Here is an 18,052-nt window from a genome sequence, read left to right as displayed (position 1 = left end):
TATCAGGCTTTTAATCACTGCGTTGAGTTCCATGGTTGGAATCTCCTCATTGGTAGTCCTCTCCTTGCATCACTGGGAGGGATCATCTGAACAGCGCTGCTGGCAGAGGTTCTTCTCATGTACTCAGGTCAGCTGTTCTTCAGGCTTGAAGTCAAAATGGGTTGGCTGGTTCGGGACCTGCTCCAGCACTTGGAGGGAGTGAACACCAGGCAGTTTGCTCTGCAGCTCCCAGGACCCCACTCGGGGCCTGGCCGCACTTTCCTTCCGTGTCACCTCTTCCGGGCAGCCGCATGTCTGCCCACACTGCCCACCGTACCCCAGGTGTTCAGGAAGTTTCCAGTGGGAGGAAACCCTTTCGTCCCTGTTAACAGTGGGATTTGTTCCTGTTGTTGTTGTTGTTTGTTGTTGTTGCTGTGGTGTTTGGGTTTTTTTTTTGGCGGGGGGTGAAGTAGACAAGAATAGCTTTGAGAGGCTGTGCGCAGAGCAAGGTGAAGTTGAATGCCAGAGGACTTGAATCTCAGCTAAAGGACAGTATTCCAGTTACTGAACTTTCAGCAAGTGGACCTTTTGAAGGTCATGATCTTCTTCAAAAAGGTTTTTCTTGTGTGAAAAATGAACTTTTGCCCAGTCATCCTCTTGAATTATCAGAAAAAAATTTCCAGCTCAACCAAGATAAAATGAACTTTTCCACACTGAGAAACATCCGTGGTCTATTTGCTCCACTAAAACTGCAAATAGAATTCAAAGCAGTGCAGCAGGTTCAGCGTCTTCCATTTCTTCCAAGCTCAGACCTTTCACTGGATATTTTGAGGTGTAATGATGAGACTGTTGGATTTGAAGATATTCTTAATGACCCGTCACAGAGTAAACTAATGGGAGAACCACATTTGATGGTTGACTATAAGGTCGGTTTACTGTAATGCAGTGTGCTGTTCATGGAAACAGAGGGGCTGTGTCTTGTTTATAGTTGTCTTTACTATAATTTGATGTGCACAACATTAAAAACACTGACACATGAAAAAAAAAGAAAAAAAAGAGAAAAGAATAGCTTTGTTGCTTTGCCAGGCAAGGGGCCACAGCCGGCTAAAGCCCTCAAAACTGTGTGTCCCTGTTGTTGTTGTTTTCAAAAAGAAGCTCAGTTAACTCATGTTCATTCAGTTCCTCGGCTGTATAATTAGCCTTGCATTGTTATTTTTAAGTGCATATTCCAGGCTCCAAGAAATGGCACGATTTAAAGACAATTTACCACACAGCTTAACATACAGAAACATTAAAGGGGGGTTCTGTGAGTGCCTTGGTAGAAATATCACCAGGCCCTGAACCGGGCCGGCTGCTGCAGGTCGTGTGTGTGCTGAATGCTGAGCAGTGGTGACCTGGAGCAATCAGCCAGCCCGGGGCTCCTGGCCTCCTTCACACCCATTATAAGCGCAGCTGAAACGTCCAGGCAATCAGCCACAATGCCTCCCGCCTGGGGCTGGGGCTGATTGAAAGTGGTTTGAACGAATTTACCTAATATTACTAATTAGGGAACTCGGAGCATTACTTGCGAAGTTGTTTCTGATGATGTGTGGTCTGAAGCAGCTTTGCTGGGAGCGGTGATGGTCCTCCCACCCCCCGCCAGCGTCTGCCACGTGGCCTCATGGCAGAGGCACTGTGCCCACTGCCGCAGTCAGGACATCTCCGCCTGTTCTGTGCCCGGACCCCTTTGGCAGATGGTGAAGCCTGTGGACCAGCTCTCACAATAGTGTTTCTAAATGCGTAAAACAAAATGCATGGAATTTCACATAAACCAATTGTATTGAAATACAGTTATCAAAATATTTTAAAATTTATTTGATAGAGTAAAATGCATACCTCTTTGTTGATCTGTTGTTATATAACACAGTCTAACAGCAAGGCTAATCACTACCACGTTTTCAAAGTGGTGCTGAGCTTAAGCAACGTTGTGCAGTGTTGCAGCAACCATAACGGGATATGAAGAATCCTCGTGATTTCTGTTGGTGGTAAAGTCACAGGAGCATGAATACCTCTGCGGTTTTCTGCCTAGCTTCATAGTAGAAGGAAATGCTAAATGTCAGTTAGAGGTCAGTGAAAATCGGGGTTTTTTCCCCATCTGAGTTCACAGATCCCCGTGGACTCAAGGTTAAGAGCCCTTATCCTTGTGCACACGTGGATATACTCTTGTTTGACTAGTTGGAGCTGCCTCTTCATACTCAGTGTGTGGATATTATAATTGACCAGGGTATAAACTCGATGGCAGAAACTCTACCTTTAATTAAAGGCTAAAATGCTGCTTAATTGTTGCTAGGAAAACATAGACGTTTGATTATGCCCTGAAAAGAAATGAGCTGAGTAACAGGAGCTAGTTAACAATTGTCTTTTGATTAAGGAGGAAAAAAATCTTTCATAATCTTTTTCTCTGGTCTTCAGTGTTTGGATCAAAACCTGAAAATTGAGAGAGTATGGTGTTGTTTGTTTGTTCCAGGAAGCATTTGAGAAGGCTTAATGCAAACAGAAACAGACAATGGGAAATTATAAGTATGGAACAACCAACCAGAACCAAAGAAAATATAAGTTCATATAGGAAGTCAAGGCCAGAGGGCAGGAGGCAGAAACAAAGAGGCAGGTCTTCAGGGCTGTTGTGGTTGATAAGATGAAGGGTGAGCGAGACAGAGTATAGTCAGAGAAACAAAGCCATTCCCATGTCTAAGAGGATCACAGCTTTTCCTGGAGAATCTTGGGCTGAAAAGAAATTTTTTTCATCTCACCAATGAGCCCATCACACTGGGCAAAATCCAGTGTATTTGCACAGATGCTTTGGGGAGTGAAATGGGGAGAAGATGTATATAGCTTTTTCCTCACGGGCTCTGAGATTCAAAAGAAGGATAAGGAACCAAGGCGCAAAAATCATTTATGATCTGAGCTCTCTCGACTTTGACTCCCTTCTGAAGGCAGTTTTTCTTAAGTTTTTTTTTTTTTTCTTCCCTTTTTTGGCCACGCTGCATGACCCCTGGGATCTTAGTTCCCCTACCAGGGAGGGATTGAACCTATGCCCCCTGCATTGAAAGTGCAGAGTCTTAACCACTGGACTACCAGGGAAATCCCTTAGTTTTTCAAATGTACTAGTGTACTAAAACCTCAGTGTCTTCTTCCTGTCAGTACATTTAAAAATAGAAGGTATTCAGCTTCTTGAAGAAATTTCTCCTGGAGCCCTCTGTTTCCTGGCTGGTTACTCTCTTTTATTTATTTGTTTGTTTGTTTGTTTATTTATTGGCTGTTGGGTTTTCATTGCTGTGCACGGGCATTTTCTAGTTGTTGCGAATGGGGGCTACTCTTCCTTGTGTGCAGGCTTCTCATTGCTGTGGCTGTTCTTGTTGCAGAGCATAGGCTCTAGGTGCATGGGCTTCAGTAGTTGTGGCACATGGGCTCAGTAGTTGTGGCTTGCAGGCTCTAGAGCGCAGGCTCAGTTGCTTCGTGACATGTGGGATCTTCCTGGACTAGGGCTCAAACCGGTGTCTCCTGCATTGGTAGGTAAATTCTTAACCACTGCACCATCAGGGAAGTCCCTGGCTGGTTACTCTCTAAGCCTAACAGCTATTGTCTTGGTATTTCCATCCCTGTTCTAGGGACTGAATACCTCTCTCAGACTGGATCCCTGTTTCTTTGTAGCAGACAGTGATTATAGAGGCCATTAAGCAAAGGACCTGTGGCAATCTGCTCTGAGACACCAGCCGGCCCTCAGAACGGCCCAGGCCACTGAGCAGAACAGCTCTGGAGCCCACTTCCACCCTCCCCCCATCATTGGGGATTTCCTGGAGGTGGCAGACAGATGCTGCAGAAGTTTGCAGAGTCCCAGGCAAACCTATACAGTGTAGACAAACCAGCATCTTTCTAGCTTGTGCTTAGCTAATTGGAATAGTTACATCTTTCCTTTTATTGTTTTTGCTCTAAATATTCATTTTCTGGAATTGGGACATTTCACCTCCTTAATGGGCCTATTATCTGCAACTAAGTGAAATACTAAAATGAAGCATGATCCCAGAGGAGTTCAGTTATCAGGTAGCTGGTCAAGTGATGGGAATGTGAAATGAAAAAAATAATGAGAGGTTGGAAAAAGTAGCACATTTCAGGCCCAAACTGCTGAGGATGCCTATTTTGTAACCCCCAGAATTTTAGCAACTCACCTACATGTTTGGAATTCTGTATCACTCCCTTCAGTTCCTAAATAGTTTATTGGAAAACCATGGTAGGTTCTTTTCAATATATATTATTTGGGTTGTATAAAAAATTTACTACTCCTTTCTTTCTTTATGTATTGTTTGGGTGAAATGCTGCTGTCATAATCTGTAAATATTCTTGTGAAGAGATTTGGTATTGATCTGTCTGGTAGCAGCTTTAGAAATTTCCCTTGGATGATACACTTTCCTTAATGTTTTTTCTTTCCCTAAAATACATTAAAGTATATTTTATATCATACCAAAAGCTCCTATTATGTCAAAGAGTTTTTTATTAATTGTATTTTCAGTTGGTTCACAGTACAGATTCAACAGCGATTTGCTATAAATGTGTGGGAGCCGTCAACGTAACAAGTTGTAGCTGTTAGATGCAAAGTGAAATGAATCTTGTCTAATATCATGTATAATTTAAAAACCAGTAGAACCTGATTAAACTTGATCTGCTAGCAGTGTGCTGCCAAATCACCACGTGAGTAATATTTATGCTTGCAAAGATTTAGATCAAATGAATTTACATACCTCAATTAATTAGGAAAGATAATGGAAACGATTTGAGATGGAAGGGATTATGGCTCCATAAATCCTCTGGGACTAGATGAAAGTAAATGTTTTTAATTGAAGAAATAAATCATTTTCTTAAGTTCTGCTCAAAGCAGCTTGTGCCACCGTGTCCCTAGTCCTAGTGCTTTCCAGCCAGGTGTCCTCCTGTTCCATCAGTCACTGCCTGTGGTCTTGACTGTTGGTAGTTGCAGTCAGGTAATTAGACCTTAATTCATTTACTCGTATGTTTGATCAATAATAGCAAATAAGTGCGGAGGGTCTTCTTACGTGCCTGGCACTGCTTAGCAAGCAACAAACCCAGTACCTGTCATCAGGAGGCTTACAGTCAGGGAGAGAGGAGGCACATGAAAAGCTCTCAAATGAAATAAAAGGTAGCCTTGGTGAGTGATTCCAGGCGTGGTGCTTGGTGCCGGGAGCAGGTGTAGGATGCAGCCCCTGGTCAGGTGGATTAGAGAAGGCTGCCTTGAAGTCGGCGTAGTATTAGGTAGCCGCTGTCCTGCTCATGGTTCAAACAAATCAAATCAAATCTAACAGTACTGAAAGGTATTCAGGAAAAAAGTAGGCATTCCAGCCACCACTGACCTGCTTCCTAGAGGAAACCCACGGTTCTTAATTTTTCATGAAAAATGACAGAAAATTGTCAAGCTTATGTACACTTGCTTGTAGAGTGTTTTGTAAAAAGTACAAACAGAAGAAAAAAAGACACAGCATCTGTTTATGTCGTTTCTGTTGATTTTCCATAGCAGCAGGTACAGACGTGCGTCACTCTTTTCGATGGACAGGATACCAGCATGTGTTTGAACCATCCCCGACTAGGGGGCATTTATGTTGTGCCCTGTGTTCTGTGGTGACCAGTGCACCTCTGTGTGCATGTGCAGCTGTTAAAGATGTGGCTCTGAAGTCAGATTGCTCAGATTCACATCCTGGATCCCTTGTTTACTAACTGGGTAACCTTGGGCAGTTTACCTTATCTCTCAGTAGCTGAGTTTCCTTATCTGTAAAATGCAGATAATAATGATACTAGTTGGTATGCTTCTCATAAAACTTAAAGTGCTCAGAACACTGTCTGGCATTTAATACCATCCAGTAACTACAATCACTTCCACTAGTTAGTTGTTTTTTTTAATAAAAGCTTTATTGAGATATAATTCCCATATCATGTAATTCACCCATTTAATTCACCCATAATTCAGTGGCTTTTTGTATATTCACAGTTGTACAAACAGCACCACCATCAATTTTAGAACATTTTCATCAACCCAAAAAGAAGCCTCGTTTCATACTATTAACTACTCCTCTCCATATCCCTCCAGCCCTAGGCAACCACTAATCTACTTTGCCTGTTCTGAACATTTCGTGTAAATGAAATCATATAATATGTGATCCTTTGTGACTGGCTTCTTTCACTGGGCATGATGTTTTCAGGGTTCATCTGTATTGTAGCAGGTGTCACTACTTCATTCTCTTTTATGTATGAATAATATTCTATTGTAGGGATAGACTGTATTTCATTTACCTGCTTTTACTTTTCATTGTTATTCTGTGAGATGACTTCTTAGAAATAGACTGTTGAACCAAATGTTAGTATTAAGGAAAGTGGAAATTACACTCTTGTCCTAATATATGGTCAGCTAGTACATTTTATTTTATTTTATTTATTTTTTATTTTGGCTGTGTCCCGAGGCTTGTGGGATCTTAGTTCCCCAACCAGGGATCGAACCCAGGCCCCCTGCAGTGGAAGCTCAGAGTCCTAACCACGGGACCGCCAGGGAAGTCCATATATTTTAATATTTTTATTCCATTACTAATATCCCTAGTGGCCCAAGAGACCAAATTTACTGTATTCTTTGTATTACTACCCCCCAAAGTATAAATAAAGAGGGTTTTTTTTAATAAATTTATTTATTTATGTGTTTATTTATTGGCTGTGTTGGGTCTTGTTTGCTGCACGCAGCCTTTCTCTAGTTGCGGCGAGCGGGGGCTACTCTTTGTTGTGGTGCGCAGGCTCTTCATTGCCGTGGCTTCTTTTGTTGCAGAGCATGGGCTCTAGGCACATGGGCTTCAGTGCTTTCGGCATATGGGCTCAATAGCTGTGGCTCATGGGCTCTAGAGCGCAGGCCCAAGAGCTGTGATGCATGGGCTTAGTTGCTCCATGGCATGTGGGATCTTCTTGGAGCAGGGATCAGGCCCATGTCCCCTGCATTGGCAGGCGGATTCTTAGCCACTGTGCCACCTAGGAAGCCCAAAGAGAGGGTATTTTTAATGTGGGAATTCAAGTCCCTGGTCACTAAATAGAAGGCGGGGGTGGGGAGGGGGCCATCTCCCTGCCTTCAGGCAAACCTTAGTTTGCCATCTCAAATAGCTGACAGCCTGTTTTGTTTTTTGTTTTTAAATAAGACTCTAACTCTTCATTTTTTCACAGTTTTTATTAAGAATATTTTTGTCTGAAAATAAAACCCAAACTTTTGGAAAATGAAGAGCAAGTTTACAAAGTTTAGTTAAGTATCTGTAGCCTCCTATTATTTCTTACGTAATCACTTCAAAAACAGTCTTGATTCCTTTCTCATCATTAGGTCAACTAAATGGCCACCGGAAACTGGGAAGACCTTGTTACTCTAAAGAGTAGGGCTCGTGGTAGTGCAGAGCAGCTAAGATAGTTGTGTTATGAGAGAACGGTGCTTTTATCCCTTTTTCCAGATGAGCAAACTGTCAAGTCAGACAGCTTGCTCGGTTCCACCCGCTGCGGGAGGTGATGCAGTGGCTGAGCCCAGCTCAGTAACTCAGAGCCTAGATTCCCTTTCCTGGACCCTCAAGGAGTTCAGCCACCCTAGGGTGAATCCTTTATCTGCTGCCCTCCAACAGGCCAAGGCTGCATGAAGTAGGGAAAGAGATGCTGGAGGGGGGAGAACAAGTGTTCCCTCCTCGAATTTGATGATGGCCAGCCCTAGCCGTGGTTTTGGAGCTAAACCTACACAATCAAAAATGATCAGCCTCCGTATTCTAGATGCAGCATATACAGTGAGGGTGCAGCCACGTTTCTGTACATGCAAACAGGTGCTGTTCCGTCGCAATCGAGGCCATCCTGCCAGCCCTGGGCCACCTCAGCATTATCAGCTTTAGGTTAATAGGATGATACTGGCATGGGAATTGCTCCTCTTTGTTTAATAGACCAGGGCAGCGGTACTCAAAGATGTCACATTTTAGAATTCTACCTATCGGTAAATTAAAAACGGTCCCCAGAGTCCCTAATCCAGGGATCTCCAAACACTTGGCACACGCTGTGGGAGATTCACAATACTTCTGAACAGAAGACATTTTTGGTATTCTCAGTGACTAGGCCTGCTGCCCCAAGACCACTGGGCCCCCAACAGCAGAAAAATAGACCATGTCATTATAGCAGCCCCCAGACTCTGCTAAAGATGAATGTGACCATCTGCTCCAAAATGTTAGCGTCACCATCTTAAACAGTTTGTTCGTTCCAAGACATAGCAAATGTTTCCACCTGTGAAAGGCAAATTTAGCTGTCAGTTATTGAGAAAAGACAGAACTCCCAGTACTTTGCACGTTCCCTCCCGTGTGTGTCTTGGAGGGAGGCAGAAACCACCTGCTGTGACTGAAGCCAGTTGCTCTGTTGCTCTTTCCAGCCTCCTGTGCAGCTAGGACTCAGGCTTTGTGTGAGCTCGTCTCAACCACCTACACCTCCCTGAAGCAGATTTTGAATCTTCAGCTGTTGACACAGAGGGGGCAGGATCTGTCCTGGTCGGGAGGTTGGCAGCTGTGTCCACTTTTCAGGGGAAGCAGTGGGCGGGGTCCCCACGTTGTTAGCACCCGGCATTGCCATCAGCCGTGCAGCGGGCGGCCTGGGAGGGTCTGTGCCCAGGCCAGCGCTTCTCCCTGGAAGCATTTTTGCATGTGATTGGAGGTGCTGCTTCTGCCTTCTTCGCCTCGAAACCTGGTTCTCCAGCTGTGTGTGAGACTCCCAGCTACGTGATATCTTTTATAGATTGCTTCTCTGTTCATACTAGCCAGAGTCAATTGTGTGCGACAAAGAACCAGACCGATGGAAGCTTCCACAACCCCTTCTTCTAGTTCTGCCTGGTCACCACCCTGGGGCAGATTCCACTCTGTGCTTCTCCCCGAGGTATATCTGCCTAGTCGTTCCACTCCACCTCCTTGATTTCATCGTGTGAAAACCAAACTCGCTTTCTTCTTAGACCTTCCTCCTCACTGTTCCCTCAGTCATGAGGATGTGAACTTTCTGAATTCATTCTTTTTTTTTTTTAATATTTATTTATTTATTTGGCTGCACTGGGTCTTAGTTGCAGCACGTGGGATCTTCGCTGCAGCATGTGGGATTTTTAGTTATGGCATGCAGGCTCTTTAATTGTGGCATTCTAACTCTTAGTTGCGGCACGCATGTGAGATCTAGTTCCCTGACCAGGGATCAAACCTGAGCCCCCTGCAATGGGAGCACAGAGTCTTAACCACTGGACCACCAGGGAAGTTCCTTGAATTCATTCTTGAGCCCTCTGTCCTCCCCACCCAACCCTTGCCCAGTCCTGCCCAGTCCCCGTGTAGCCTGACTCCTCTCTGTCCTCTTAGCCCCAGACACTCTCATGCCAGGACTTGTGCAGCTGCCTCCTGATTGAGCCCTCTACTGCCAGTGTGGCCCCTCATCAAACTGTCCCATCCATTGCCCACCTGGTCCACCTCCTCTGTGTCACATACTCAGCCTCATCACCCTTGAAGTGTTCTTATTACACAGTGGTCTGAGTCCTGCACCCTACCCTGCAGTGTGCCTTTGCAGCTCTCCCATCCAGGGGTGGAGTGTGTTTCTCACGTTCCTTTCACCTTGTGACTGCAGAGGTCAAGAGCACAGGCCATGTGACCTTGGGCCTCCTCCTCTGTTAAATGAGGCTGACAGTGGTACCCACTTTAGAGGCTGGTTGTGGGGATGAGGCGAGATGATGGATGTATTGATATAAGGTCTGGCACAACACAGGCACTGAGTAAACGGTGGCTGAACCGCCCACCCCTTCCATCACCCTCCGTCTTCATCATGCTGGCGTCATTGTCATACATCGGCCTCACCATCACATCTTCCTTTGAGATTCAGCTCCACTTCCTTTCTTCTTCTTGAAAACTTCTTCAGAAATAGCAGTATTTTAGTGATTTCTTTCTGCATTAAACTTGGTGGTCTGCTTCACTGATGTGGTTTTGAGCTCAGCCCATCCTCTCCTTTTGTTTGATGTGCTGTCCAGTGAAGAGTCTGGGTTTTGGAGTCAGGAGACATGACTCATTTACCCGGTGACTCTGGGTTAGATACTTAACTATCTAAACCTTAGACTCTGTAAAACATGGAAGGTGATAGCTGTGACCGTGGACAGGTGGGAGGATTAACTGAAGCCTGGGAAACGTTTGCACGGTATCTGGCACCTGTTAAGCACCCCATCATTACTAATGACTGTCACGGTGCTGCTGCTTGTATTTTCTCCCAGCTCGTGAACCTCTTGAAGACAGGTTCTCTGCCATGTGTCCATTTGTGTCCCAGAACCTGCCACAGTGTCTGACACATGGCAGGTGCTCAAAGCATTTTTGGAGAGAGGCAGACTTGGGTTTAAAACTAAGTGTCATTTAAGAGCTATTTGGCCGTGGGCAAGGTCCTAGACCTCACTGAGCGTCTGTTTCCTTATCTGGAAGCCAGAGAAGATGATATCTCTGTTCCTGGGTTGTTTGGAGGATCAAACAAGGTGGGAAGTTACAGGGCCCATCATAGACCTTGGTGGCAGCAATAAGAGAGTGATGTCCTGGCTCGTTTTCCTTTATCCTCACTTGACGCCGTGCTGGACCATGCAGTAGTACCCTGCCCTTTTTCCTGCAGGAAGTGGAAACATGAGGAATAGAAAGGGGCTTTGTTTTTTCTTTCTTTGACCTTCTAGCTCTTATTCAGAGCTTTTTCCAAAAGCTTACATGGAAAAACAACAGCCAAGAGGGCCCTGTGACGAAAACTGAGTATGTGATTACATGATTCACCCAAATGACCAGTTCCTCTTCTGCCTTTCCTTGTTGTATATTTTGCTGTGCTTTAAAGCAACCCTAGCTCGCTACTAAGTTTATTTGGAAACATGGTCTTTTCAGCCAAATGTTCTGACACACCACCGTCTCCTGTAAATAATGACGCAGCGTTTTCCTCTGGCACCATCTGACAGGACACCAGGAGGACGTTTTTAAAAAGTTGCCATTAGGACTGGTTTCGTTGATGATTAGGACTGGTTTGATCTGGAGGGAATGAAGCTCATCATTGGTGCAAACTGTTATTCCTTCACCATACTTCTGCTGCTAAGACCCCTGTGTGGAATACCAGTGCCTAGGTTCTGAGGCTCTATCTATAAAATACCAGTGCTCAAAAGAAAACCAGCCAAGGCATTGTCATGTGGGCCTTTATTTTCTTTTTCTTCCTTCCTTCCTTCCTTCTTTCCTTCCTTCCTTCCTTCCTTTCTTTCTTGTTTTGATTTTTTTGTTTGTTTTCATTTTTGAATTTGCTTTTTTTTAATTGAGGTATACTTGTAACGTTGTATCAGTTTTACACATACAACATAATGATTTGATATTTTGTGTATTGTGAAATCATCACCACAGTAAATCTAGTTAACATCTGTCACCCACACAGAGTTATACAATTTCTTTTTCTTGTGGTGAGAACTTTTAAGATCTGTCCTCTTAGCAACTTTCAAATACATAGTACAGCATTATTAACTGTAGTCACCATGCTGTATGTTAATTCCTGAGACTTATTTATGAGGTTTTATTTTCAAGCGTGTTAAGGTCCTTCTGTACAGTTCAGGTAGGCAGACCCTACAGGCAGACTGCAAAATATGGTGCTCCTCCAGCATGCATGGGGATGTTTAGAGCTGACCTTGAGAGTTCTGTGTTGCTCTAATTTAGGGCAGCCTGGTTGGATGGGGACTATCCCAGTAATAGTACCAAAAAGTCTCCCATCCTGAGAAACCCTCAGTTCTGGGCAAATTGAGATGGTTGGTCATTCTCAATCTCCCAGGCCCAGATGGTAGTTTGTGAAGAAAAATGTTTTCCAGGGCACTGTGACTAAAAACTTCAGAAATGAGACCTAGGAAATGGTTGATCCATGCATTTAAGGTAAATGTTCACCACTCTGTGGGGAAAACAATCCATCAGGATCCTGTTTGGGAGAGCAGCCTAGTCGAGGTCTGTAACTTTGATCCCCAGGGTTAAAGTTGTACCCTAAGCTTCCCATAATGCCCTTTAATTGCTTACTTTTGTCTGATTTATTTTGTGGATGGCTGGCTTTCCTGGCATTTCTCGAGAGAATAACTAACTGTTGTTAAATAAATATGTCTCTCTGCTGCTGCTTCCCTGGGAGCAGTTTGCACAGAACTGCCGGTGTGAGATGCAGCTCTGTTGCAAATCACTCTTCTCATTTGCCAGCTTTGCCCTTGTGACTTTCCGTTTGGGGCTCTTGTTTAAAACCACAGCTGCCTGCGTCCACAGCTTCTCAGTACGGACAGCGTACCTCCCTAATCTCCTGTCCTACAGACATACCATTGTACCCATTTCAGAGGGTCTGCCTTTGAACCGACTTCTGCTTTTTTGAGACACCTGGCAGAGCCCCCAGTGCAAATTACTAATATGCCGCTTAACCTGGGTTTTGCATCACACCGTCCCAAACATATCTTCCAAATTTGCTGAATGTGTCTAGCCATTTTCATATGATAAAGCAACAGAGAGGGAATTAATTTTACTCTGTGGAGATGAACCCTCTCAAAAGTATTTATACCTATTGTGCCAAGTGGTCTAACTGCATAGCTGGTAGATACATAAAGATGTGCATTGGAATAGTCGTAAGAGGGTCACCCGGAGAGAATTTCAGAGGTTAATCCACAAGGGTCACTGTGATGGTCATAAAAATGATGCAGTTCCAATGCCCGAAGACTCTCACTGGAGACCGTTCGACCCCATTTTTGGTGCCTCACGCCCGGGGCGGAGGGGGGCACACGAGGACTGTTCATCTGAGTCTGGGATACAGCTCCCGCCCTGCCACTTCCTGTGAGCAGAAGTGTGATAGCGAGTCTGACCCCACCTTTCCTGCTGTACTTTAATAGTTTCTTTAATTTGGTCTACTGGAAGGTCAGGAAAGCTGGTATTCTCCCTCTCGGCCTCTTTCTCACCGGCAGTAGAAAAGTACGTGTGAAAATTGAATGTTTATTGGGTTGGCCAAAATATTCGTTCGGGTTTTCCATGTGAGGCTGTGGAAAAATCCGAACAAACGTTTTGGCCAACCCACTATTAAATAGGATGCGGCAGAGGATGGATCAGAGGGTCTCTGCCCTTTATCCTTTTGTAAGGCCAAGGATGCACATGTACTGTGCACCCATCCCCTCTGTGTGGTTCACCAGGTTTAGAATTGTGCTCTCCCAGCAGTGTATTGACTATGCTGTTAGTCGGTGGGGCAGGGGGAGACTAGCTTGAGAGAAAAATCAAGCACTGAGGGTGGGGGTGGGAGGTGGTTGGATCTCAGGAGGATTTCATGGAATCCAAGGAAGGAGGTGTGAGGACAGAGACAGGAAAGGCATCTGTCAGTGACACATGCTGTCCCTGGGCCTGCCTGGCCTCTGCTTCGTGGAAGGTAGCTTTCACCATTTGGGTGCAGGTACAGGATGATTCCCCCATCTGCCTTCTGGTTATTTCACATCTCAGCTCTTCAGTGAGATGCATCGATATCAAAAAGTGCAATTTCAGACTCCCAGAAGAGAACCTGTGATTGGCTGAGCTGGGGTCAGGTGTCTTCTGACACCACCCAGCCACTGCCAGGTGCTAAGGTCATGCGGTACACACATGGCTACTGGCACTCGGCCCCATAAATGTGTGTGCGGATAGAAGTGGGACCAGGCTGGTGTCGTCTACCAGAGCATATCCCTGGCCAGAGAGGGAGGAGGACATTTCAGTTTGTTGCTCAAGGTTCTTTAGCTTCAAGTACCAGAAACGAAGCAGCCAATTTAAGAAGAAATAAAAAGCAATTAATGGAAAGTATAAGAAATGGTTCACAGGATTGAAGGGAAAGCTGAAAAACAGGCATCTGGAAAGCAGAAGGAACAGACCAGCTCTGGGGAGCTGGGAAGCAGAGCTTAATGGAAGATCTTTTCACAGCACCACTGTCCAGGTGCCTCTCCTTCTGCATTGCTCTGCTCTGGGGTCTGGTGAGGGCCCTTCTCCTGGTTTGCAGACAGCCTCCTTCTCGTTGAATCCTCACATGTGGAGAGCAGAGGGGAAGCACACTCTCTTGGGTCTGTTCTTATCAGGGCACTAATCCCATTCATGAGACCTCCACCTTTATGATCTAATTACCTCCCAAAGACCCCCCCCCCCCCCCGCCCCGTCTCCTAATTCCATCACACTGGGGGTTAGAATTTCTCTCTTCTTTTTCAGTTATTTATTTATTTGGCTGGGTTGGGCTGGGTCTTTGTTGCTGCACGCAGACATTCTCTAGTTACAGCGAGCAGGGGCTACTCTTCGTTGCGGTGCACAGGCTTTTCACTGCAGTGGCTTCTCTTGTTGCGGAGCATGGGCTGTAGGTGCTCAGGCTTCAGTAGTTGTGGCACATGGGCTCAGTTGTTGTGGAGCACAGGCTTAGTTGCTCCACGGCACGTGGGATCTTCCTGGACCAGGGATCGAACCTGTGTCTCTGGCATTGGCAGGTGGATTCTTAACCACTGCGCCACCAGGGAAGTCCAGAGGGTTAGAATTTCAACATAGGAACTTGGTGGGGAACATAAACATTCCGTCCATAATAACATGTTAAGAAATACAATATTTTCAGAGAAATATTTTCAGTGGTTGATAAAGTAATAAGAGAATAAGAAAAAAAATTAAAGATAAACTCACACTGTACTGAATTTATGATGGTTCAGACAGTTCAAATCTGCTTAGAAAGCTTCATTTTGCTCTCAGTCTTCAGCTTGTAAGTCTGAAAGGCAAGAGATTTTGGAGTTGGTATTGCCACCCAGGCAGAATAAAATATATAGGTAATTTTTCATACCATTCCATGCAGTCTCTCTCTGTTTATTCATTTGTTTACCTGCCAGAATAGTCCTCGAGTAACCGGTTTTCAGAGTTTAATCAATCTGATCAGCTCAAGCTGACGCGAACTGATTTATTCCCACTAATCTGAAGACAACTGCGGTTGAACAGAAGGCAGTTAGGGAGAATTAAGTGGGCGCTGTCAAGATTAAACAAAGCTTCCCTATTTGTGTGGTCGAGTAATAGATAACATGAGAGCTTCTTATCTAGCGTGGCAGCTCATTAAAACCTGAACAGCAATTCAGGTGCCACATATATGTTATAAACTAACATCAGGTGGGCTTTTTAAGATCCTAAGGATGTTTTTCACCAAAATCCAGTTACAACCTGTGATGTCTAACAGATTTTCTTAAAGAAAGAATGAGCCTTTTCATTTTAAAATAGCACTTTAACCTCTGCTCTATTCCTGTTGTGTTTGGTTTTTATAAGCCAGAATGAGTTTATTATGAGGCACTTTTATCTTTAAGGCAGTGTTGTGTTTGTCTGCTTATTCGTTTAGGGTGTACTGGGAATTGCTGGGAACTGGAGGTCAGACAAAACTTGATTTGAATTCTAGCACCACTGCCTACAAGCTTTCTTTTTATTTCTGATTCAGTTTATTTATTGAGTTGCCTACTGTAGGCATTTCTCATATATTTTATCATAGAGTCTTCAAAATCTTACTGAGGATTAAGTATTGGGCTAAGAGTTTTAAATGTTTGAGCATTTGAAAAAAACCTGAAAAACTAAAAGGCATAAAGAACACCAAAAATAGCCTGGAGATTAATATAATGAATACGCGTGTATCTACCAGCCAGCTTACAAAATAAAACATTAACAATGCTGTTGAAGCTGCCTGTGTGCCAGTTTCAGTTAGAGATTAAAGGCATGTGACAGAAAATCCAAATAAAAGGGGCAAAAATACATGTTTTCCTCTTGGGTAATGAGAAGTTTTGGGGTAAGCATCCCTGGGACCCAGGCTGTTCTAGTTCTGGGATCCTTCCTCTTTAGGGTGTGGCCTTTGTTTCCATGCTTTACAGAATGGCTGCTGGAGCTGCAGCCATCACATCTGAGTTCCACGAAGGAGGAAATGCCAATGGCAAAAGGGGTTTTCAGGAAGGCCCATCCAATGACTTTCATCCCAGAGACCAGAATTGTACTGGAAATTGTAGTTATCAGCAGAGACCATTTTTACTGCCATCAAAATGTAGGTTCTTCTAGTAAGAAAAGAAGGCTTATTAGATAGGCAGCTCTCAGCTTCTCCCTGAGAGGTAAACACTATCCTAAATTAAGAGGCTTTTAAAAAATTGTCTCTCTATATTTTTTCTGTATGTGTATGTATCCCTCAGAAATATATAGGCTTATTTTACATGTTTTTAAACTTCATGTAAATAGTATTATATCCTGTATATTTTCTTCCACAACTTGCTTTTTTTCCCTCACTTGGCTGTATGTTAGTCATCCACAGTCACAGGAATCATCCTAGTTCATTTATTTTTTTACTGTTGTAGAGTATTCCAGTATATGACTGTACCATAATTTACCATTACCCACTATGTTGTTGTTGGACATGTAAGATGTTTTAAGTTTTTTGCTGCTATATTTGTTCTCTTCTGTTCTATAAATCAATTGATTGATTTTTCTCCCCGTTATGGATGTTGTTTTCCTACTACTTTGCAATTCTCGTAATTTTTAGTTGGGTTCCAGACTTAGTAAATTGTACCTGATTGGATATTTTTATCTTCCTGTAAATATTTTTGAGGAATTCTAGGACACAGTTAACATGGAAACAGCTAATCCTCTCAGTCTTCCTTATAAGTTTATTACACAGGACCAGCTCAGAGCTTGGTTTGGTACTAATTTTGCCCAAAGTACTAAAGCAAACATCTTGAGGTCTTCTACCCAGTTGCCCACGAATTATGAGGTTTTCCTCTCCGATGGGTGGTAACGGGAATTGTTACTGGCCCCGTGGAGCACTGGCGACTGTTCCCAGCAATCCTTTCAAGTGTTTCTTTCCTTGGCCTGGGGTAGTTTCCTCACTTGCTTCAATCTGTTCTCACTGAAGGCGGGGGCGGGGCGGGGAGGGCATTCGCAGAATATCTGGGAATCTTTATCAATGAGACTCTCTCTTTGCTTGTTCTCCGTCCTCAAACTCTCGATGTCTGGACTCCCAGCTCCATTTTCTTTTTCCTTCCTTCCTTCCTTCCTTCCTTCCTTCCTTAAAATTTCATCATTTATTTAATGTTTAAGCTCTCACATTAGATTTTTACAAGCTGCTGAACACTGACAAATGATTTTTCCCACAGAACTATAACCACAGGTTCCCAGACAGTATAAATACATGGTTGCAACTCCATTTTCTTATCTCAGGGAGACTGTCAGGCTCTGCCTGGGTCCCCCTTCCCTACAGCATGGCCTGGAAACTCTCCACACAGTATCCGGGCAGTTGTAGGGCTCACCTCACTTGCTTCCTGTCCCTTTTGGTCACTGACGGCCATGGCCCAGTTCACTGTCTTGAGTGCCATCAGTGTTTTAAATGTTCCAGGCAGGAGGGCAAACCTAGTGTGTGTTCCTACTCCTTGGCTGGGAGCAGAAGTGAGTCCTCATTGTGGCTTTAATTTCCTTTTCGTAATTACTGGTGGGGTTAAGCATCTTGTCACATGTTTTCCAACCACATGGATTTCCTCCTTCTGGATTGTCTGTTCATGTAAGCCTAGTTTTTTCCATTGAGGTATATATGACTTTTTCTAGTAACTTGGAATAGTTCTTTATATAGTTTACAGATTAATCTTTTGTCAGCTTAAATTGGTTGTTGCTAAGTTTTCTTAGCTTTAATTATCTTTTCATTTTTAAAATTATATTGTTTTTTGATGAACAGAAGTTGTTTTAATGTAGTCCAATTTGTCAATTTCCTTTAATAAGGTGAGTGCATTTTGTTTTATTTTAGTTAAGAAAGGCTTAACCCTGAAGTTATCAAGATAGTCTACTAATACTTTCTTCTAAAAGCTTGAAAGTTCTTGTATATTTAGGTCTTTAATTCATTTGAAACTGATTTTTGTGTGTGGTAGGGATAGAGACCCCATTTTATTCTCCTTTTTTCCAGTTGGGATTACCAGTTGCCCCGTCACTGTTTAATGAATAGTCTATCTGTGCAGAAGAGACTT

At 43.8% G+C, this 18,052-nt stretch overlaps 2 protein-coding genes across 2 annotated transcripts in view; both read left to right on the top strand.

Annotated features, from left to right (window-relative positions):
* CPPED1 (calcineurin like phosphoesterase domain containing 1) overlaps nt 1–18,052 on the top strand; it is a 121,195-nt gene that overhangs the window by 35,500 nt on the left and 67,643 nt on the right. The window lies entirely within an intron of this gene.
* LOC130860176 (proteasome maturation protein-like) lies at nt 157–942 on the top strand. Its single transcript, XM_057748039.1, has 2 exons — nt 157–339; nt 453–942. Exons 1-2 carry the CDS (start codon nt 157–159, stop codon nt 918–920), a joined length of 651 nt encoding a protein of 216 aa, XP_057604022.1. The 3' UTR covers nt 921–942.

This window comes from Hippopotamus amphibius, chromosome 9, assembly GCF_030028045.1.
Source record: "Hippopotamus amphibius kiboko isolate mHipAmp2 chromosome 9, mHipAmp2.hap2, whole genome shotgun sequence".
In the NCBI taxonomy this organism is placed as follows: domain Eukaryota; kingdom Metazoa; phylum Chordata; class Mammalia; order Artiodactyla; family Hippopotamidae; genus Hippopotamus; species Hippopotamus amphibius.
This window is presented reverse-complemented; position numbering and strand designations above follow the sequence as displayed.